At 40.4% G+C, this 24,367-nt stretch overlaps 1 protein-coding gene across 4 annotated transcripts in view; it reads left to right on the plus strand.

The window, feature by feature from the left end:
• AGPAT5 (1-acylglycerol-3-phosphate O-acyltransferase 5) overlaps window positions 1-24,367 on the plus strand; it is a 123,768-nt gene that overhangs the window by 43,465 nt on the left and 55,936 nt on the right. For 3 of the 4 annotated variants that reach the window (XM_077812627.1, XM_077812628.1, XM_077812625.1), the window contains exons 4-5: window positions 6,633-6,722; window positions 22,728-22,818. In XM_077812627.1, coding sequence (XP_077668753.1) covers window positions 6,633-6,722; window positions 22,728-22,818 — 181 coding nt within the window. The remainder of the gene's footprint in view (window positions 1-6,632; window positions 6,723-22,727; window positions 22,819-24,367) is intronic. The other variant, XM_077812626.1, reaches the window with a different exon arrangement.

Raw genomic sequence — 24,367 nt, forward strand, 5'->3', positions numbered from 1 at the left:
TCAAACTGAGATCAAGGGGCAACCAGGCATCTTGAGTAGCTATGTTATTGGGCAGTATGTCAACTTTGTGATCTAAGGCCCGAGAGCTCTGATCCAGTCTTAATCCAGGTTCACGCCCCTCCATTTGAGGACTGGCTATATCATTTTTTTGCACTGTTGGACTTTTATAACCATGGATAAGGCTACGATTTTTTTACGGAGCTCACAGAAGTCACAGAATCCATGACTTCCAGCGATCTCCGTGAATTCAGCCGGGAGCTGCAGGGTCCCCCGTAGCTCCCGGCCCCCATGGGAGGCAGGAGCTCCTGGCCACTGCAGGGGGACCACGCCATAAATTCAACCAGAGCTGGGAGCAGGCCTCTGCAGCTGCCCAGCCTCTATAGGTAGTGTGCCGATCCCACAGCTGAGCTCCCCATTTTGTCATAGATATTCTTAGTAAAAGTCACGAGGTCAAAGGCTTCCATGATTTTTTCTTTAATGCCTGTGACCTGCCCCGACTTTTACTAAAAATAGCCATGACAAAAACTTAGCCTTACCTATGGACAAGTGTATTTTAGAGATTGTCTGTAGAAGATATTCAATACAATTTAAAAAAAAAAATCCATCCTTCCAATCATACTCTCATAGAATATCAGGTTTGGAAGGGACCTCAGGAGGTCATCTAGTCCAACCCCCTGCTCAAAGCAGGACCAATCCCCAATTAAATCATCCCAGCCAGGGCTTTGTCAAGCCTGACCTTAAAAACTTCTAAGGAAGGAGATTCTACCACCTCCCTAGGTAACGCATTCCAGTGTTTCACCACCCTCCTAGTGAAAAAGTTTTTCCTAATATCCAACCTAAACCTCCCCCGCTGCAACTTGAGACCATTACTCCTTGTCCTGTCCTCTTCTACCACTGAGAATAGTCTAGAACCATCCTCTCTGGAACCACCTCTCAGGTAGTTGAAAGCAGCTATCAAATCCCCCCTCATTCTTCTCTTCTGCAGACTAACCAATCCCAGTTCCCTCAGCCTCTCCTCATAAGTCATGTGTTCCAGACCCCTAATCATTTTTGTTGCCCTTTGCTGGACTCTCTCCAATTTTTCCACATCCTTCTTGTAGTGTGGGGCCCAAAACTGCACACAGTACTCCAGATGAGGCCTCACCAATGTCGAATAGAGGGGAACGATCACGTCCCTCGATCTGCTCGCTATGGCCCTACTTATACATTCCAAAATGCCATTGGCCTTCTTGGCAACAAGGGCACACTGCTGACTCATATCTCGTCCACTGTCACCCCTAGTTCCTTTTCCGCAGAACTGCTGCCTAGCCATTCGGTCCCTAGTCTGTAGCGGTGCATTGGGTTCTTCCGTCCTAAGTGCAGGACCCTGCACTTATCCTTATTGAACCTCATCAGATTTCTTTTGGCCCAATCCTCCAGTTTGTCTAGGTCCCTCTGTATCCTATCCCTGCCCTCCAGCATATCTACCACTCCTCCCAGTTTAGTATCATCCGCAAATTTGCTGAGAGTGCAATCCACACCATCCTCCAGATCATTTATGAAGATACTGAACAAAACCGGCCCCAGGACCGACCCCTGGGGCACTCCACTTGACACCGGCTGCCAACTAGACATGGAGCCATTGATCACTACCCGTTGAGCCCGATAATCTAGCCAACTTTCTACCTACCTTATAGTGCATTCATCCAGCCCATACTTCTTTAACTTGCTGACAAGAATACTGTGGGAGACCGTGTCAAAAGCTTTGCTAAAGTCAAGAAACAGTACATCCACTGCTTTCCCTTCATCCACAGAACCAGTAATCTCATCATAGAAGGCGATTAGATTAGTCAGGCATGATCTTCCCTTGGTGAATCCATGCTGACTGTTGCTGATCACTTTCCTGTCATGTAAGTGCTTCAGGATTGATTCCTTGAGGACCTGCTCCATGATTTTTCCGGGGACTGAGGTGAGGCTGACTGGCCTGTAGTTCCCAGGATCCTCCTTCTTCCCTTTTTTAAAGATTGGCACTACATTAGCCTTTTTCCAGTCATCTGGGACTTCCCTCGTTCGCCACGAGTTTTCAAAGATAATGGCCAATGGCTCTGCAATCACAGCCGCCAATTCCTTTAGCACTCTCGGATGCAACTCGTCCGGCCCCAAGGACTTGTGCACGTCCAGCTTTTCTAAATAGTCCCTAACTACCTCTTTCTCCACAGAGGGCTGGCCATCTACTCCCCATGTTGTGATGCCCAGCGCAGCAGTCTGGGAGCTGTCCTTGTTAGTGAAGACAGAGGCAAAAAAAGCATTGAGCACATTAGCTTTTTCCACATCCTCTGTCACTAGGTTGCCTCCCTCATTCAGTAAGGGGCCCACACTTTCCTTGTCTTTCTTCTTGTTGCCAACATACCTGAAGAAACCCTTCTTGTTACTCTTGACATCTCTTGCTAGCTGCAGTTCCAGGTGCGATTTGGCCCTCCTGATTTCATTCCTACATGCCCGAGCAATATTTTTATACTCTTCCCTGGTCATATGTCCAACCTTCCACTTCTTGTGAGCTTCTTTTTTATGTTTAAGATCCGCTAGGATTTCACCGTTAAGCCAAGCTGGTTGCCTGCCATATTTACTATTCTTTCGACTCATCGGGATGGTTTGTCCCTGTAACCTCAACAGGGATTCCTTGAAATACAGCCAGCTCTCCTGGACTCCTTTCCCCTTCATGTTAGTCCCCCAGGGGATCCTACCCATCCGTTCCCTGAGGGAGTCGAAGTCTGCTTTCCTGAAGTCCAGGGTCCGTATCTTGCTGCTTACCTTTCTTCCCTGTGTCAGGATCCTGAACTCAACCAACTCATGGTCACCAACTCTCCTTCCCTCTCACAGGAACCTTTTGAGATCAGAGATTCTAGCTCTCCTCAAAATAGGGCTAAAGAGGAGATAATATGTACTGCACCCCATAGAACCTGCATCACTCAATCCTTGAGATGGTACTTCTAAAAAAAAGTTTATCATCTAATTTAAAATAAACCTGCACGCTTATATAACAGTAAAACTGAATAAAATAATAGTGTCTTTCACTGACATAATACCAATCACTTGAGGGCCACAAAAGGCTTTGTAAACATGAGTCATATCAGTATCACGATCATGCTGTGAAGTAGATGGTCCTCATGCTCCAGGACTTCCACTGGTTGCCTAGAGGGGTCAGGAAAGAATTTTTTCTCCAGTACACAATTGGCTAGGTGTAGTCTAAGCTGATTTATTTAGCCTTCCTCTTAAGCAGAGACTGGCCAGAGCAGGAGACGGGATAATAAATGGTTCGGACTAGTGCTCTGAGGTGGTACAGAGAATCCTTTTTCTATATGTTGGACTGGTGTATCTTGCTCACATGTTCAGGGTTATAACAGGTTGCCAGATTTCAGGTTGGGAAGCAACTTCCCCATGTCAGATTGGCTGGGACTTTGGGGGTTTGGTGGTTGGTTGTGTGTGTGTGTGTGTTTGTTTGTTTGTTTGGCCTTCCTTTGAAGCAGTGGGCATGGTTCATATGCTGGGATCATCTGGGCATCTCTCACCTAATCAAGTCCCTGCTATTGCAGAAGTCTTGGGTATTCATGGCACTTTGGTCTCTCACAATCTCTCCTTGTGACACAAAATAAAAGGTGGAAGCCTTTGCCTTATATTAAACCTCAAGAAGTTCAATACTTTCATCAACACATCTTGTTTCTGTATGCTACCCTAGCCTCTGTCATACCCTCACTTTGAAAGATTGGCTTGCAGCTCATGATTTAAAGGACAGGCATTTCCATATTTCCTCTTGTTCTTATTGCAAATACCGTCGTTTCTTAGTGGGAGAGGACTACTTCCAGTACAGGATCCTTCCATTTGGACGTTATGCTGCCCGCATAGTATTCTCAAAATATCAATCAGCAGTAGCAGCTCACCTAAGAAGAGAGGGAATTCTCGTATACCCTTATTTGGAGGATTGACTAATAAAAGTGTCATTAAAGGAACATTTTTGTAATGCTGTCCTCTGCACATGTACTCTCTTCAGAAATATGGTTTCATGATAAACCCTAAGAAGTCACTCTAACAAATCAGTTAGCAAATCTTATCTCTGTTAGACTCTGAGATAAGCAGAGTACTTCTTTCTCAAGAGAGGTTCCTGAATGTAAAATCAGCAGTAGAAACTTGGCACTCTCAAAGGGTAATGTTCTATCTCAAGTTGATAGGACTCTTAACTTCAACAACATATGCATGTCTCAAAATAAGAACTTCATAGCGCTGGCTGTCAGCAAACTATAGACAAAGTGCAGACAGATGAATCAAAAGCTTTCCATTCCAAAGAAAGTGCTAATATCTCTAGATTAGCAAGCTCAACCTTACGATGTCCTCAAAGGGGTATCGTTCAGTCATCTTCCGTCCATAACAGATACTGCATGTGCATCCAACATAGAATGGTATGCTCACTGCTGCAGGTTCACAGTCCAGGGACATTGGAATCCCCCCAAAGACAACATTACGTTAAATTATATTAAAACCTTCTAGAGCTCAGAGCAGTTTGTTGGGCATTTAAAAACATTCTAACCTCACGTCCAGCACAAAGTTGTTCAGGTGCTTATGGACAGCATCTCTAATATTATATATATGAAGAATCAGGAAGGTGCCCATTCTTAATTTTGCAGTGAGGCAATGGAAATGGTGCCCTCTCCACAACATGTGGCTATGCATCTAACAGGGAAAAACAGCCATCTGGAAGACCAGCTAAGCAGAATCAAGATAGCCACCTTTGAGCTGTCACTGAAAACTTCAGTGATACAGGAAATCTTCACATGCTAGGGACACCCATAGACAGACTTCTTCACAATGAAAGAAAATGCAAAATGGCAGAAGTTTTGTTCGGGAGCAGAGACGGACAGACATTCAATTTCAGATGTGTTCCTCATATCATCATGCCTTTCCTCCTATTATGTCTAATAACAGAGTGTTATGGGGGACATGAAGATAATTTTAATAGCGCCCATTTGTTCACAGATTTACTACACATCTCATAAGGGATGTACAAAATGTTGCCTGTCATTCCAGATTTGCGTACTCAACAGGATGGTTGAGTCTGCCAATCAGACACATACTCTGTTCACCTTATTTAGTTTTCTAATGGAACTGAATTTATTCCTATCTTGTTCCATTTCTGTTCAGGATATATTAGTGAGCTCTGGAAAACATTACATTATTTTAAAATAGAAAAGGTTCACAATTTGGGCAGAGGATGACGATAATGATCCCATCTCACAGCCTCAATCTAATGTATACTGAGTACTTCCTCCAGCTCAAAATAGCAGACCTATCTGTCTCTTCAATTGAAGGTTCATTTATTAGCCTTATCCGCCTTCCATTCTCTCAATGATAATAAATTGTTGTTTGCTCATAAGACCATATTTACCATCCTATTGAAAATCCATCATCCTCTTGGCACCTTAATGTAGTTTTCATATATTTAATGAAACATCTATTTGAGACACTAAGAGAATGTTCTTTACTTATGTGTTTAAATCTCTCAAAGATTTTTATTGAAAAAAATCAATGCAAGTAGTCTATTACAGTACTTAGAAAAAGCAGTAAATATGCAGCAGTGATGAAAAGATGATTTGGTAAGATAACAGATTTTAATTTTGAACATTCAAAAATATTGTTATTTATAACAATGAGGAATTTATTTTAAGAGGCAAATTTTATTTATATCCTCTTTTTTATCTTTTTTGCTTTCATTGTGTTTCTCTCTTTTCAAACTTAATAGTGCAATCGGTCTCTCAGTTTTAAAATGTTAATAGTAATATGTCTGGGACAAGTTATAAAACTAATCTTTTCCAGGAAATGGTTTAGTTTTTCATAAGGTTTTCCAGTGAAAATGCTATTGTTGTGAAGAATCTTTTGCCTTCTAAAGCAAGTAGTTATTTTCATTTATCTGAGTATCATCAGTGGTTAATGTTCTCTTTGCAATTACCAGACTTTCTTTTGTTTGTGAAAGTGTATAATAGTGTGATATGATCAGTGCTGCTTGTTACTACATACGCACATACATACATACATATGTGTATCTTCAATATGATACCTATTACATGTGTCTTCAATATTTGTCTTGTGTTGCTATTTACAGCATGACATCCAGATTTGAAAATTCTGATCTGCAAATACTTATGCAAATGAATAACTTTACTCATGTGAGCAGTCCCACTAATCTCAGTGGTACTACTTGCATTAATAAAGTTACTTCTTTGTGTGTATTTGTAGGAATAGACCATCGTGTCAGTTCCAGTGTTGACTTCTGATTCAGTAACATTATTAAATGAGACAGGTCAGGTGCTTTCTAATTATTTGTGTGGACATTGTGATCTGCATGTATAACATTTCTCCTTTATATGTAACTTTGTTGAAGAGTATGTATTGCTTATGCAAATGTAAAATAGTGTGTCTTTCATCCTGAGAGAGAATGTTCTTTACTATGCAGGCTGCTAATTTTATCTCAGTAGATACTTCTAATGACCTGTCACCATAATATCTAAAAAATTTTGTATCCAAATTCAAACATTTGTTTTTTCATCAAATGTAGTACGTGATAAATACTAAATACTTTTCATTTTGAAATGTTTATGTCCTAGCATGGAGGAATCTATGTAAAACGAAGTGCCAAATTTAATGAAAAAGAAATGAGAAACAAGTTGCAGGCCCAGGTGAAAGCTGAGACTCCCGTAAGATTACACTTTTTTCTCTTTATTTTATTATTATTTTTAAATAATCAATCTTTGTACTGGAAATGACTACATCAGAGGAATTAGAAATAACTAATATTTGTAAATTACAAGACAAGCAACCATGTGCATGTTTTCTTTATGTATTTTCACTGATTATTCTTGATAATTAAGACTTCTAGTTAGTCACTGTTTATAAAGTCTCTAAAGTCTATATTACATAGGAAAAATTAAGTGTTCAAACTTTTCTTCTCCAGTAAACCTTAGAGCTACCATTACAGCAGCTGAATTTCTTTCCAGAAACAGCCAATTTCACTGTTCCCTATATTTTAAAATAGCTTCTTGCTTACTGTAGTAATGCCTGTCAGACTGATTTTTTTTTTAAACTGTATATCAAATTAGTTTGGTCTTTTGAAAGTCAAGAAACATTCTTACAAAATGTTTAATTAATCAGCTGTCAGGATGATTAATCATTTTTAATGTAAGTGACATTTTAAAGCTGAATAACTTAGTCTGCTACAGGGAAAATCTCTTGATAATTTTCTATTTGAAGAACAACTGTTACTGCCAAGTGACTTTTCTCATGACTCCCTCTATGGTCCGTGGATCAGTGGTTGGAATCACTATGCTTTCATTTGTATTAGTTATTGTACATTAATATGTTGTGTTTCCCCCCTTGTTGGCTTTGTGCATTATAACCCAGTTGGTAACACTTGAGATATCTCAGTTGATCAGCTATGCTTTAAATTATATGAAAAAGGAATATTACAAAAAGTGGAAACATGGACAAATTGCTAAGGATGAGTACAAAAGAATAGCACAAGCATGTAGGGACAAAATCAGAAAGGCTAAGGCACAAAATGGGTTACACCTACCAAGGGACATAGAAGGCATTAAGAAGAGGTCTTATAAGTACAGTAGGAGCAAGAGAAAGACAAAGGAAAGTGTAGGTCCTCTACTTAGCGGGGAAGGAGAGCTAATGATGGATGACATCAAGAAGTATGAGGTGTTTAATGCCTGTTTTGCGTCAGTCTTCACTAAAATGGTTAATTTTGTCCAGATACTTAACACAATTAACATTAACAACATGGGGAAAGGACCATAATCCAGAATAGGGAATGTACAGGTTAAAGAATATTTAGATAAGTTAAGCCTGGTCTGCACTTAAAAGTTAGGTCAACATAGCTGCATCCAGTTAGGAATGTGAAAAATCTACACCCCTGCCTGAGGTAGCTATGCCAACCGAACCCCCAGGATAGACACAGTTATATCAAAGGAAGAATGCTTCTGTCAACATAGCTACCATCATTTAGGAAGATGATGTTTGTACTCCGATGGCAAAGACCCATACCGTTGATATAGGCTGCATCTACACTAACAGAGTTTTGCTGCCATAACTACAGAGATTTGGCTGTGCCAGTATAGTCTCTGTACTGTAGGCATACTTCCAAATGTATCCAAGTTGATGGAATTCCCCTTTGGGTACTTAAGGAACTAGCTGAAGCAATCTCAGAATTACTAGCTATTATCTTCGAGAACTCACAGAGGATGGGTGAGGTCCCAAAGGATTGGAACAGAACAAACATATTACCTGTCTTTAAAGAGGGGAACAAGAGGACCAAGGGAATTATAGACCAGTTTGCCTGACTTCGGTTCCAGGAAGGATACTGGAACAAATTAGTAAACAATCAGTTTGTAAGCATCTGAAGCATAATAGGGTTATAAGTAGTAGCCAACATGGATTTGTCAAGAACAGATCATGCCAAACCAATCTAATTTTCTTTCTTGACAGTGTTACTGGCCTACTGGATAGGGGAGAAGCAGTAGACACTAATTATCTTGATTTTAATAAGGCTTTTGACAGAGTCCCACATGACATCCTCATAGTCAAACTAAAGAAATAAGTCTGTCCTGTGTCTAGTACCGTTTAATATTTTCATTAATGACTTGGATAATGTGGTGGAGAGTGTGCACATAAAATGTGTGAATAAATCCAAACTTGGTGGGTTGTAAGTGCTATGGAGGAAGTGCAAAATATTATACTTAAGAAGGAAAAATAAAATGGGGAATAAATGGGCAAGGCAGTAGTACTTCTGTAAAGGATCTGCAGATTATGGTGGATCACACTTTGAGTATGGGTCAAGAAAGTGACACATTTTGAAAAAGAATGGTGATCAGTTGTTCTCCATGTCCATTGAAGGCAGGACAAGAAATAATCAGCTTAATCTGCAGCAAGGGAGATTTAGGTTAGATGTTAGCAAAATCTTTCTCACTATAAGGATAGTTAACTACTAGAATGGGCTTCCAGGGGAGGTTGTAGAATCCCTGTCTTTGGAGGTTTTAAGAACAGGATAGACCAACACCAGTAAGGGATGGTCAGTACACTGGACTAGATGTCCTCTTGAAGTCACTTCCAGCCCTACCTTTCTATGAAATATACACACAAACATTTTTAATGATGAGTCCTAATGATGGCACTTGTTTTAAAGCTGAAACCATGGTAAAGATTATTTGGTCTTAATACTCTTCAGTATTCAAGGATTCAGCATGGTATGACTTTCTTCAAATATTAAAGTGGCCTTTTTGAATAGTCAATCAAAAGAAGTTTATACTCGATAGTATGTTTTCAGTCAAAGCTCTAATGTGCTTACTTAAGGCCCTAATTCCAGAAGGCATCTGTACTCAGAACAGCATTTAAGCACATTCTATCCTCAATTGGGGCTTAGTATGGACATATTTTGTTAAAATGAAAAGAGCAAACTTGTCTGTTCAGGTTTATAAAAGTAAAAAGTGGATTTAAGTTGACAACTAAATAGTTGACAGAGTTTTTCTGTCGGTCTTTGGCTAGTGCAGGGGTCGGCAACCTTTGGCACACGGCCCATTGGGGTAATCCGCTGGCGGGCCGCGAGACATTGACCGTCCACAGGCACAGCACTCCGCAGCTCCCGGTAGCCACGGTTCACCATTCCTGGCCAATGGGAGCTGCAGGAAGCGGCGCAGGCTGCAGGGACATGCTGGCCGCCACCTCCCGCAGCTCCCATTGGCCAGGAATGGCAAACCGTGGCCACTGGGAACTGCGGGGGGCCGTGCCTGAAGATGGTCAACATAAACAAAATGTCTGGTGGCCCGCCAGTGGATTACCCTGATGGGCCACGTGCTGAAGGTTGCCAACCCCTGGGCTAGCGTGTGAAATGTCATTTAGTTTAGCAATGCAAAACTCTTATTTGCCCTGTGTGAGAACTTTTTTTTGTGGGTAGGTAAGTGATACAATTATTATTATTAGGGCATGGTAGAAGGCGAATTAGTACATGTCTTGGTGGTTAGATTTTCATGACACTTCTGTAATGCTGGCTTAGTTCAGTTTTAGTAGCTATATATTATCATATCTGTGTTTGTGTGTGTATTTTGTTTTTTAAAAGGGCCAAATTCTGCCCTATGTTATATGGGTAAAATTTACTTTGAATTAAGTTATACCTCATAGCAATTTCATGTTATAATTAACAATAAATGCTCTCAAAATTGTTGGCTGCTTAAAAATATTTCTGCTAATGAAAGTGATCATTTTTTGCACAAAGCAAGCTTACGTTCAAATATTTATGTAATATATCTAACCAGTTTTAAGTATTAATATTACAGTGAAGTCAGATTTATACTGTTGCGTTTGTGTTTGAAATTTTACCACGTGAATACATTAAATATTTGTGCTTCCTGTCAATCTGGATAAGAATCCTTCCATTTTCTTTCCAGCCCAATGTGCCATGAAATAATAGCATAGTGAACACATACATTACATTTAACTCGTACTAGCAAATGGCAAATACCCAAGTTGCAAAATAACCTACAGAAAAAAATGCTTGCATACAATACGTTGTCCTCTCATCACAAATTAGAACCATTTTATTCTTTCTGTAAATAGACAGCATATTAATTATTATAAATCTGCAGAAAGACTCTTTCTCTGCCTTTATCATACACAAAAATGTCTCAACATAACTTGAAGACCCAGCTTGAAGTAACCGTGAAAAATAAATAATTGGAAAAATCTTTCCTTTCCCTGTTTTAAGATATGAGATTATGTCAGGATTTTGGGTGCTTCCAGTATTTAAATTTGAGTCACTAAAGTCTAGGCCATGTGCATGTTTAACTTAATCCTTGGAGTTGGGTGGAGACTGAGTGACACTGCCATATCGTTTAAACAAAATGATGCTTCAGAATCCTCTTTAGCAATCCATCAGAGATTACTAGTATTTCTGAAATGGCTTAACATATTTACATTTAGTAGTGAGCACAGTAGCAAATGTGTTAATCAACACTGCCTAGTCTGTTGAGGTGAATATAAAATAGAAATAATTACTGAATACCTGGATTGATGTTATGACAGCATGTCTTAAACCTTTAGACCTGGTCTACGCGCGAGGGGGGGGGAGGGGTGGTATCGATCTAAGTTATGCAACTTCAGCTATGTGAATAACATAGCTGAAGTGGATGTACTTAGATCTACTTACTGCGGTGTCTACACTGCTGTAGGTCCATTGCTGACGCTCCCCCATCAACTCCGCCTACGCTTCTCGCTCCGGTGGAGTACTGGAGTCGACGGGAGAGTGCTCGGCAGTCAATTTATCGTGTCTTCACTAGACACGATAAATCGACCCCCCGCCAGATCAATCGCTCCGGAGGAAAGTATAGATGTGCCCAGAGTATGAGTGGCCTGTTTCATTTCAAGTATTCTAAAGCTATGAAAACAGGTTCAGGAAAAATAAACAGTCAAAAAACACACTCTAGATACAGGCTGGATTACTGTAATGTTCTCTACATGGCATGACTCTTGAAGTTCACTCAAAAGTTATGGCTGGTATGTTATTCAACTGCTTATTTATTGATTGGTGGTAGTCACCGGGAGCTTTGCTTCGGTGCTCCAATTGATTTGCTGGCTCTCTATTCACTTCTGGGATCTTTTTATTGATATAAAGCAGGAGTTCTCAACCTTTTTGGGCTCAGAATCCATTTGTAAACCTTAGTGGACTGTCACACCTCACAGGCAACCCGCCCTTCCCCAATTACTCCAGCCATGATAAAGACTAATGCAAACCTAGGATGCGTGAGGTGATGTATTTCCAGTAGAGAGAGGGAAGTGTTGTTACCATTGTACAAGGCACTGGTGAGACCTCATCTGGAATACTGTGTGCAATTCTGGTCTCCCATGTTTAAGAAAGATGAGTTCCGACTGGAACAGATGCTACTAGGATAATCAGAGAAATGGAGAATCTGGCTTATGAGAGGAAACTTAAGGAATTTGGCTTCTTTAGCCTAACAAAAAGAGAAGCTGAGGGAGATATGACTGCTCTCTCTCAATACATCAGAAGGATAAATACCAGGGAGGGAGAGGCATTATTTAAGTTAAGGGCTAGTGGCGGCACAGGAACAGATGGATATAAACTATCCATGAACAAGTTTAGGCTTGAAATTAGTTGTAGGATTCTACCCATCAGAGAAGTGAAGTTCTGGAACAGCCTTTCAAGGAGAGCAGTGGAGGCAAAAAATTTAACTGGTTACAGGTCTGAGTTTGTTACATTTATGGAGGGAGTGATATGGTGAGGTTGCCTACAATGGCATATGGCCTGTCTGCATTTGCTGTAGTAAATATCTCCAACAGCCAGAGATGGAAGAGGAAGGCTCTGATTTACAACAGAAAATTGTTTCTCAGGTGCTCAGGGTATAACTGATCTCCACATTTGGGGTCAGGAAGCAATTTTCTCTCAGGTCAGTTTGCCTGGGACCTGGAATATTTTTTGCCTTCTTCTGCTATATGGGACACGGGTCACTTGCTGGTTTGAATTAGAGTAAACGGTGGATTCTGTATAACTTGAAGTCTTTACATCAAGTTTTGAAGACTTCAGTAGTTCAGCCAGAGGTTATGAGTTGCAGGAGCGGGTGGGTGAGGTACTCTGGCCTGAAATATGCAGGAGGTCAGACTAGATGATCATGATGGTCCCTTCTGGCCTTAAAGTCTGAGACTGAGATGCTCCTTGACCCAATTTCAAAATGTTGACAGAGGGCATTGTTCTGCAAACTTTTCTTACATTGAGTAGCACTTACTCATGAAACTGTTCGTAGTGAACTTTTGAAAATGGTTTTCAAGTGAAATTGGGACTGTTCCAGCATTTTAGTGGAGGATGGTGTGGATTGCACTCTCAGCAAATTTGCGGACGATACTAAACTGGGAGGAGTGGTAGATACGCTGGAGGGGAGGGATAGGATACAGAAGGACCTAGACAAATTGGAGGATTGGGCCAAAAGAAATCTGATGAGGTTCAATAAGGATAAGTGCAGGGTCCTGCACTTAGGACGGAAGAATCCAATGCACCGCTACAGACTAGGGACCGAATGGCTAGGCAGCAGTTCTACGGAAAAGGACCTAGGGGTGACAGTGGACGAGAAGCTGGATATGAGTCAGCAGTGTGCCCTTGTTGCCAAGAAGGCCAATGGCATTTTGGGATGTATAAGTAGGGGCATAGCGAGCAGATCGAGGGACGTGATCGTCCCCCTCTATTCGACATTGGTGAGGCCTCATCTGGAGTACTGTGTCCAGTTTTGGGCCCCACACTACAAGAAGGATGTGGATAAATTGGAAAGAGTCCAGCAAAGGGCAACAAAAATGATTAGGGGTCTAGAACACATGACTTATGAGGAGAGGCTGAGGGAGCTGGGATTGTTTAGCCTGCAGAAGAGAAGAATGAGGGGGGATTTGATAGCTGCTTTCAACTACCTGAAAGGGGGTTCCAAAGAGGATGGCTCTAGACTGTTCTCAATGGTAGCAGATGACAGAACGAGGAGTAATGGTCTCAAGTTGCAGTGGGGGAGGTTTAGATTGGATATTAGGAAAAACTTTTTCACTAAGAGGGTGGTGAAACACTGGAATGCGTTGCCTAGGGAGGTGGTGGAATCTCCTTCCTTGGAAGTTTTTAAGGTCAGGCTTGACAAAGCCCTGGCTGGGATGATTTAACTGGGAATTGGTCCTGCTTAGAGCAGGGGGTTGGACTAGATGACCTTCAGCGGTCCCTTCCAACCCTGATATTCTATGATTCTATGATGGTGTAGGTGTGAACTTATCAGTGTAGCTAACATATAAATGGGTGTACTGTTTTATAAACTTCTTTCCAACCAAAGAAGAGAATGTAAGTTTACCAGGTTGAAATAGAACTGTCAAGATTATACTTACTAAACCAAATGCTCATGTCTGTTAAGATAAAAGAAGCAGTGCTTCTGAGTCATTATTTCAGGGGAGACTTAAGTTTCTATTATCTACTCTGTCTGAGAATAGTTTAAATATAGATGTTGTAAATACCCTTTAATTTACAATTACCATATTGAGACAAGAAAGTGATAGCTTTATGCATTTAACACACTATTCATGAAGATACTTGATAGTTCTGAAATCTAACATGACATGTCCACAAGACATCAAATTGTGTTTTTAATGGAAGACCTTTTAGTCAGACAGAGCTTATGTGCCAATGAATTTAGCACAAGCATAAATATTGCTATATACCTTGACATGACAAATAATGGCAGACATTCCAGAATAATAATTTGTTTACCTGATGCTGCAGTCAGGGCAGAAAAGCAGTGTGACAACATGCACAAAATAAAACAAACCCTTTTATTTGGTGTTTCTAAAAAACCTTATCTTATTCATTTCTTTAAGTGTCAGGGTACATTTAACTTAGGCTTGAATAGAGACTGGGAGTAGCTACGTCATTATGCAAGGTAACCTATTTCCCCTTGTTTTTTCCTACCCCCACCCCCTCAGACGTTCTTGTTAAACCCTGGATTTGTACTGGAAATGGCCCACCTTGATTATCATACACATTGTAAGGAGAGTGATCACTTTAGATAAGCTATTACCAGCAGGAGAGTGGGGTGGGGGGAGAGAAAACCTTTTGTAGTGGTAAACACCCATTTTTTCATGCTTTGTGTGTATAAAAAGATCTTCTGTACTTTCCACAGTATGCATCCCATGAAGTGAGCTGTAGCTCATGAAAGCTTATGCTCAAATTGGTTAGTCTCTAAAGTGCCACAAGTACTCCTTTTCTTTTTGCGAATACAGACTAACACGCTGTTACTCTGAAACCAGGGAAAAGGTTGTTTGCAGATTGAGAGAAATGGGGGAATCTGGACTTGGGATCACTTTATTATTTATCATTTTCACCTACAGTTTTAAAAAAAATTCAAAATGATCAATGTTTAGGCTTTCTGGAGTAATGCCTGTTCCCATTAACAGAGAAACTTGAGAGTTCAAGGAAGACAGGAACGGAGTTGAGGCAGACCAGCTCTTAGTTGAGTGCATCTTTTTACATATATATATATATATATATATTTGTCCTACCTCATGTCATGTGGTCCCGTTCATTTTTCATTCTTTTAAAAAATAACACTTGAGTAAAAAGGAAAAAAACTTGGCTGCCTCCTGTATTAAACTGCTGCAAAGATAAACTGCCCCTTCTTGTGTCTGCTGCTCAGAGTGGTTTCATTCTTTCCAAATAATGCGTACCAGAAGAGTTTTCTTTCAAGAGCTGGAATTTGATTTTTAAACTTGTTAGAAATTCTCACAGTATAGTAAGCTGAAACTTCTTGCTAAAATTTGGAGATTATCAACTACTAAATTGCCTTGTTCTTTCAGGAAATTTCCCTTTTGCTTGCTAAATCCACATTGAAATAGATAGTCAGCTGTGCCAGCATCATATCTTTTTTTTTAAATAGGCAAAGCATTTAAGTACCTGTGCAAAAGGGAAATAATGGAAAACCCAATCAAAAAACTATTAAATTGTGTTACTTCAGTATCAGCTATTTCTTATATAATTTGCATTTGCATCATAAGGGCAATAACTGTTGTCACAAGAGTTTGTATGGCAGCTTTATAATCATATTATCATGAAATGGGGGCATTATTACTAGTTTTTTAATATTACTACAACTTGTGCATTAGTATTGTTGCAGTCAAAAAAGTGACTGAAAAAATTACTTTAGTATTCAATATTCTTCAACAATTACCGATCTACTTAATATGCTAATTCATAAATAAAGTTGACCTTTCCTAACTGCAAGTTGTGAATCTTAACTTGTTTCCTGAAAAGTAGCCTGTATTCTCTCTCACTAACCATCTAGAAGAACAAATCCAAAATCTAAATCCTGCCTCTCTTGTGCACTGCAAGACAGCTTGGAGGTGTTCCAGATGTTCTGCCCATGAATCTCAGAATATAGCCACATCATCAAGATAGGCGACTGCAAATTCCCCAAATCTAGCCAGAAGGTTATCTACCAGTCTCTGAAAGGTGGTGGGTGCATTTTGCAGTCCAAAAGGGAGCACATTAAATTAATACAGCCCTACATGGGTGATGAAGGCTGACCTTTCCTTGGCGGGGTCATCTAGTGGCACTTGCCAGTGCCCCTTAGTTAAGTCTAAGGTGGAGATGAACTGGGCACGTCCCAGTTTCTCCAATAGCTCATCTATGCATGGCATTGGATAGTTTTCTGGGAGAGTTACAGCATTTAGTTTATGGTAGTCCACGCAAAAGTTTAGGAACCAGAACCACTGGAGAGGCCCATGTACTCTCAGAGGGACGGATTACACCCATCTGCAACATGTCCTTGATCTCCCTTTCTCTTGCAGTTTTGGCTTGAGGAGCCATCCGGTAGGGTTCAGCTCTAATTGGGCGAGCATCACCTGTGTCAATGGAGTGGTACGCCTATTCTGTCTGTCCTGGGGTGGCTGAAAACATTGGTACAAAGCTGGTGCACAGCTCCTGGATTTGTTGTCGCTGCTTGCGTCCAAGGGTCATGGAAAGGCTCACCTCTTCTATGCCACCATTTCTTTTTCCTTCATAGTATACTCCTTCCGGCCACTCAGCGTCCTCTCCTTCCTGGGCTGTAAACTGGAGAACCTTAATTTCTGAGGAATAAAAGGGCTTTAGAGAATTAGCATGGTATACTTTAGGTAGGGCCTGGGAATGTTATGAGATAATTAACGGCTCCCAGGCACTCTCAGACCATAAATGGCCCCTCCCAAGATGCTTATTGGCCTGGAGCATTTTCAGGACCATGACTTGGTCACCTACTTCAAAGGTTTCAGAGTAGCAGCCATGTTAGTCTGTATTCGCAAAAAGAAAAGGAGTACTTGTGGCACCTTAGAGACTAACAAATTTATTTGAGCATAAGCTTTCGTGAGCTACAGCTCACTTCATCGGATGCATTCAGTGGAAAATACAGTGGGGAGATTTATATACATAGAGAACATGAAACAATGGGTGTTACCATACACACTGTAACGAGAGTGATCACTTAAGGTTAGATATTACCGGTGGGAGGGGGGGAAACCTTTTGTAGTGGTAATCAAGGTGGGCCATTTCCAGCAGTTGACAAGAACATCTGAGGAACAGTGGGGGGTGGAATAAACATGGGGAAATAGTTTTACTTTGTGTAATGACCCATCCACTCCCAGTCTCTATTCAAGCCTAAGTTAATTGTATCCAGTTTGCAAATTAATTCCAATTCAGCAGTCTCTCATTGGAGTCTGTTTTTGAAGTTTTTTTGTTGAAGAATTGCAACTTTTAGGTCTGTAATCGAGTGACCAAATAGATTGAAGTGTTCTCCTACTGGTTTTTGAATGTTATAATTCTTGATGTCTGATTTGTGTCCATTTATTCTTTTACGTAGAGACTGTCCAGTTTGACCAATGTACATGGCAGAGGGGCATTGCTGGCACGTGATGGCATATATCACATTGGTAGATGTGCAGGTGAACGAGCCTCTGATAGTGTGGCTGATGTGATTAGGCCCTATGATGGAGTCCCCTGAATAGATATGTGGACACAGTTGGCAATGGGCTTTGTTGCAAGGATAGGTTCCTGGGTTAGTGGTTCTGTTGTTTGGTGTGTGGTTGCTGGTGAGTATTTGCTTCAGGTTGGGGAGCTGTCTGTAAGCAAGGGCTGGCCTGTCTCCCAAGATCTGTGAGAGTGATTGGTCGTCCTTCAGGATAGGTTGTAGATCCTTGATGATGTGTTGGAGAGGTTTTAGTTGGGGGCTGACGGTGATGGCTAGTGGCGTTCTGTTATTTTCTTTGTTGGGCCTGTCCTGTAGTAGGTGACTTCTGGGTACTCTTCTGGCTCTGTCAGTCTGTTTCTTCACTTCAGCAGGTGGGTATTGTAGTTGTAAGAATGCTTGATAGAGATCTTGTAGGTGTTTGCCTCTGTCTGAGGGGTTAGAGCAAATGTGGTTGTATCGTAGAGCTTGACTATAGACAATGGATCATGTGGTGTGGTCTGGATGAAAGCTGGAGGCATGTAGGAAGGAATAGCGGTCAGTAGGTTTCCGGTATAGGGTGGTGTTTATGTGACCGTCGCTTATTAGCACCATAGTGTCCAGGAAGTGATCTCTTGCGTGGACTGGTCCAGGCTGAGGTTGATGGTGGGATGGAAATTGTTGAACTCATGACGGAATTCCTCAAGGGCTTCTTTTCCATGGGTTCAGATGATGAAGATGGCATGTTTATCATTCCAGGCCTTTTGCTCTTGTTGAGCATCCTGTAGGGTTTCTTGAGCAAGGGCTAGAGGGTCTTTGAGAGTGTTTTGCAGGTTGGTTACAAAGTCCAAAATGTTAGTTTCTGGAGAAGATGTAACCACCACCCCACCACCACCCCCATTGCTGCTTCACCAACTGTAATGGCCCCTTAACTTCGTAGCCATAAACAAGTTCAAAGGGTGGAAATCCCAAACTGGGATGTTGTACAGCCCTGTAGGCAAAGAGCAACTGCTGCAGCTCTAGGTCCCCAATCATTGGAGTGCTCATTCACAAATTTACGTATCATGGCCCCCAAAGTCCCATTAAAATTCTCCACTAGGCCATTCATTTGACGGTGGTAAGGGGTGGCAACTAAGTGGCTCACCCCATGAGCTTCCCAAAGAAGTTTCATGGTCCCTGACAGGATGTTAGTTCCCAAATCTGCAGGCCTTCCCATTGGGTCTTTTGGTCAGGTGCCCACTCCTTCTCTTTTACCTGTAGGCTTGTTAACCCTTTACAGGTAAAGCAAGCAGAGAACAGACACCAAGAGGGATTTTACAGCTAACTGCCTGGCTGCATGTCCATAAAAGGGAGCTACCCCCACTTCATTTATCACAGGAGCATAAACTCTAGCAAATGAAATGTAAAAATATAATTAGGAATGCCAAAAAATGAATTTGAAGAACAGCTAGCCAAAGACTCAGAAAGTGATAGCAAAAAAATGTTTAAGTACATCAAAAATGTTTAAGTACATCAAAAGCAGGAAGCCTACTAAACAACCAGTGGGGTCACTGGACCATCAAAATGTTAAAGGAGCACTCAAGGATAAGGCAATTGCAGAGAAACTAAATGAATTCTTTGCATCAGTCTTCACGGCTCAAGATGTGAGGGAGATTCCCAAACCCGAGGCATTCTTTTCAGGTGACAAATCTGAGGAACTGTCCCAGATTGAGGTGTTGTTAGAGGAGGTTTTGGAATAAGTTGATAAACTAAACAGTAATAAGTCAATAGGACCAGATGGTATTCACCCAAGAGTTCTGAAGGAACTCAAATGTGAAATTGAAGAACTACTAACTGTAGTCTGTAACCTATCATTTAAATCAGCTTCTCTACCAAATGACTGGAGGATAGCTAATGTGACGTCAATTTTTAAAAAGGGCTCCAAAGGTGATCCCGGCAATTATAGGCCGGTAAACTTGACTTCAGTACCGAGCAGATTGGTTGAAACTATAGTAAAGAACAAAATTGTCAGACACATAGATGAACATAAGATGTTGGGGAAGAGTCAGCATGGTTTTTGTAAAGGGAAATCAGGCCTCACCAGTCTACTAGAATTCTTTGAGGGGGTCAATAACCATGTGGACAAGGGAGATCCAATGGATATAGTGTACTTTGATTTTCAGTAAGCCCTTGACAAGGTCCCTCACCAAAGGCTCTTAAGCAATGTAAGATGTCATGGGATAAGAGGGAAGGTCCTCTCATGGATTGGTAACTGGTTAAAAGATAGGAAACAAAGGGTAGGAATTAAATGGTCAGTTTTCAGAATGGAGAGAGGTAAATAGTGGTGCCCCCCAAGGGTCTGTACTGGGCCCAGTCCTATTTAATATATTCATAAATGATCTGGGAAAAGGGGCAAATGGTGAGGTTGCAAAATTTGCAGATGATACAAAATTACTCAAGATAGTTAAGTCCCAGGCAGACTGCAAAGAGCTACAAAAGAATCTCTCAAAACTGGGTGACTGGGCAACAAAATGGCAGATGAAATTAAGTGTTGATAAAAGCAAAGTAGTGCACATTGGAAAACATAATCCCAACTATAAATACATATAAAACAATGGGGTCTAAATTAGCTCTTACCACTCAAGAAAGAGATCTTGGAGTCATTGTGGCTAGCTCTCTGAAAATATCCACTGAATGTGCAGCAGCAGTTCAAAAAAGTGAACAGAATGTTGGGAATCATTAAGAAAGGGATAGATAATAAGACAGAAAATATCATATTGCCTCTATATAAATCCATGATACATTCACATCTTGAATACTGCATGCAGATGTGGTCGCCCCATCTCAAAAAAGATATATTGGAATTAGAAAAGGTTCAGAAAAGGGCAACAAAAACTATGGGTATGGAACAGCTGCCATATAAGGAGAGATTAATAAGACTGGGACTTTTCAGCTTGGAAAAGAGACGATTAAGGGGGGATATGATAGAGGTCTATAAAATCATGACTGGTGTAGAGAAAGTAGATAAGGAAGTGTTGTTTACTACTTCTCATAACACAAGAACAAGGGGTCACCAAATGAAATTAATAGGCAGCAGGTTTAAAACAAATAATAGGAAGTATTTTTTCACACAATGCACAGTCAACCTGTGGAACTCCTTGCCAGAGGATGTTGTGAAGGCCAAGACTATAACAGGGTTCAAAAAAGAACTAGATAATTTCATGGAAGATAGGTTCATCAATGGCTATTAGCCAGGATGGACAGGGACGATGTCCCTAGCCTCTGTTTGCTAGAAGCTGACAATGGGCGACAGGGGATGGATCACTTGATGATTACCTGTTCTGTTCATCCCCTGTGAGACACCTGGCATTGGCCATTGTTGGAAGACAGGATACTGGGCTAGATGGACCTTTGGTCTGACCCAGTATGGCTTTCTTACGTTCTTATGAAAGATTGAAAAATTTGTGTGTGGTTAGTCTGGAGGAAAAAAGACTGAGAGGGGACATAACAACCTTAATGTATGTAAAAGATTGTTATAAAAAGGAGGGGTGATAAATTGTAGTTCTTACCCACAGAGGACAGGACAAGAAGTAAGGGACTTAAATTGCAGTAAGGGAGATTTAGGTTACACATTAGGAAAAACTTCCTAACTGTAAGGGTAGTTAAGCACTGGAATAAATTACCCGGGGAGGTTGTGAATATCTGAGATTTGGAGGCTTTTAAGAACAGGTTAGATAAACACCTCTCAGAGATGGCCTAATACTTAGTCCTGTCTCAGTGCAGGGGACTGGACTAGATGACCTATCGAGGGTCCTTCCAGTCCTATGATACTATGACTACTCTACTCAGTGTCACTCTGGCCTGGTGTCATCTTTGACTCCTCCCTCTCTTTTCCTCTACACGTCCAGGCTGTGTCCAAGTCCTGTCACTTCTTCATCTACAGCCTTTAAATTCCTTCCTGTTTTTTTCTCGTCCATGCAGCTGAAGTTTTCTTATTCAAATCTTTCTCATGGCAATCAAGATATTGTCTCTTTCTCTACACTTTTGCAAACCACCCAAGTTGGTCCCTCCAGTTAGTTTAAAATGTAGCTGCTAAGATTTTTGCATGTTGCTCTGACCATATCACCTCCATTTTCTCACTAAGTTCCACTGCATAAATCTTAAGCTTCTTTTCCTACCATTTAGGGCCCTTCATAACTTTGACCTTTGATAATGGTCTATTTCTGTCTCGTATCACATCCCTTCTCCCTCCAAAGACTTCATACCACAAATGCCAGTCGTGTCCTCTCAGGTATCAGCTTCTCATTCCAACCTCTCCGTAACTTCTTCTCCACTGCCCTTATGCATGGAACACCTTCCTTTCACTATCTGCGAAGCCACTACGTTTTCTTCCTTCACATCTTTTTCCACAAGAGCAACCTCTGCTATGACACCAGAGAAATCGGCTATTTGGGTTAACCGTAACTGGCTGACATGATTTTTACACTGAGTAAAATCAAATCATGTTTAATTTCATGCTAGTTAACATTTGCTATAACATGGCATTTCCAATGCGTATTATGTATGTTTTTAATGCAAATCCAATCAAAGGTATGGAGCATTTTTATGTAACATTGTGGAATTTATATTTGATCAACTAATAGAACTTCTGGTGATTATGCAGTCTGAGATAAAGTTTAAGTTAAAAATAACATCAGTAGTAACGGAGAAAATCCAGTTTAGATCCTCTGTGATATGTCAGTGGAAAAGAGTAAACAGGTTATATTTAAAGTTCATTCTGCCACTGTATTTTGAGTTGAATACTATCTATATTACTAAAAATTATTACATGAGAACAGGAATTTTGTTCTTAGCTCAGCTGCTCCTGCTGTTTATTTCCTCAATTGATTTCCTAATCTTCCTTTTGATATGTGGCTTTTTTATCTTTCCTCTTAACATTTGTTAAATCACTGCAGACTTATAAAACCCTGAAAATTGGGTTAATGATGGAAAATAGTTTTAAACCCTAAACTGTAGCATTACAAATGTACCAGCTATGTATGCGACATGGTTAAAGTAAGCCTCCTGTAGCTTTGTAATGAGCGTTCATTTTCTTCCAATACTTGCAGCTGTATCTGACATGTGATGTTAATCTCATGTGTAAGGCCAAAATTGTATTAATGTTTTCAGAAATTATCTGCTATGTCTGATTTTTAAAATATGTGCATATATATTTTTTTAATCCCACAGATGTATCTTGTGATTTTTCCAGAGGGAACTCGTTACAATCCAGAGATGCCAAAAGTCATTGCAGATAGTCAGTTATTTGCTGATAAAGAAGGTAAGCAAAACTTCAAAGAACTTTGGTGAATGAAGAGGGAGAGAAAATTATTCTTTTATAACATCACGTGTTTGTGTTTGTGTGAGTGAGATAGAGAACAAGAGAGACTTTTTTGTTTATTTTGTAACATATAAAAGATTACTTCATATGTCTTCTGATTTGAATTAGGAATTAAGTTTGTCCACTCCATAAATCACTCTTAACAAAATGACAACCTTCATGCGGTGCTTCTGTTAAGTGCTGGGGGGTTTTGTGGTCTGTGTTTTGTACAAATCCACCAACATACCAATGTCGTCAATTGGCCACTGGACATCGTTTTACCGACCTCCAAGTGAACGTAGCAATGATTATACGTCCTCATAAATTTGTAGTTGTTGCTACCTACCCAAGCTATACGAAAGAAGAAGAACAACAAAATCAGCTACCATTTTTATTTTGTCATTATTGATTTACTGATGTTTTTTAATAAAATAGTAGTTTACTTTTTGAAGTTTTAATGTATGTTTTCACTTTGTACAAGCTTGTGTCCATTTTCTAAAACAAGGTTGTCTGTTTGATTTTTATCTATAATATCTATACTTCAGGGGAATTACTTCAGAAGAGCTTTTAGGAACATGGATCAGACTACTGGTCCATCAAGTTCAGCATCTTGCCTCTAATGATGATCAGTACTACATGTGTAATGAACCCATTGTATAGAATGACCCGCCCAAGGGAAAAGTTTGTTCCTGGCATTCATTTCTAGGAGCCCTCATCGTGGATCCGGACCCCATTGTGCTAGGCACTGTATAAACAAAGGACAGTTCTTGTCTCAAAAAGTTTACAATCTACGTACAAGACAAGAGACTACAGATGGTGGAGTATAAAGGAACAATGAGACCATATTGATCAGCATAATAGGCTGTGGTCTCAGCACACCAGTGCTCTAACTGTTGAGGTTTTTGTAGGCATTATGACAGAGGAGAGTTTGAAGGAGGATAATGAGTTCGTTTGGCAGAAGTTTATGGGGTGCTCCTTGCATGTGGTCAAGGAAAGCAAGGGAAAAAGCAAGAAGGTGCTTGTTTGAAAATTTAATAAGGAGGCAGTGGAAGCTGACATCATGAGCCAATTGAACACAGGAGTCAACATCTCCAAATGTTTGCACTTTTAAGTGTAGCTGTTGGGAGAATGCATTTCTTGGTTTTTGTTTGTCCTTTTTCATTTTTTTTTTTCCTGTTGATCAGAAGTGAAATCAAAAATACAACAATGGTTCTGAGAAAGTCATTTCTGTGACACTGAATTGAATTGAGAAGTATGTGAATCAGCATGGTGATATTGTCAGGCTGTTGAACTTTTGTTAATTTTAGCCCAAAGAGAGACTTTTTTTTTCTGCTTCTCAAGAAGAATGGAATTTGTGTATATGTACGTTGTGTGCATGTTTAAGTCATAATGTATACGTCGCTTCAGTTTCCTGTTGAAAATGAGCGACGGGTGTTAGTGATATTTTTTCCTGGTCTTAATTATATCTGTTCTATTTTGTCACGTTATTATGTTTTTTTCATGGTCCTTG

This window comes from Eretmochelys imbricata, chromosome 3 (assembly GCF_965152235.1).
Source record: "Eretmochelys imbricata isolate rEreImb1 chromosome 3, rEreImb1.hap1, whole genome shotgun sequence".
Classification (NCBI taxonomy): domain Eukaryota; kingdom Metazoa; phylum Chordata; order Testudines; family Cheloniidae; genus Eretmochelys; species Eretmochelys imbricata.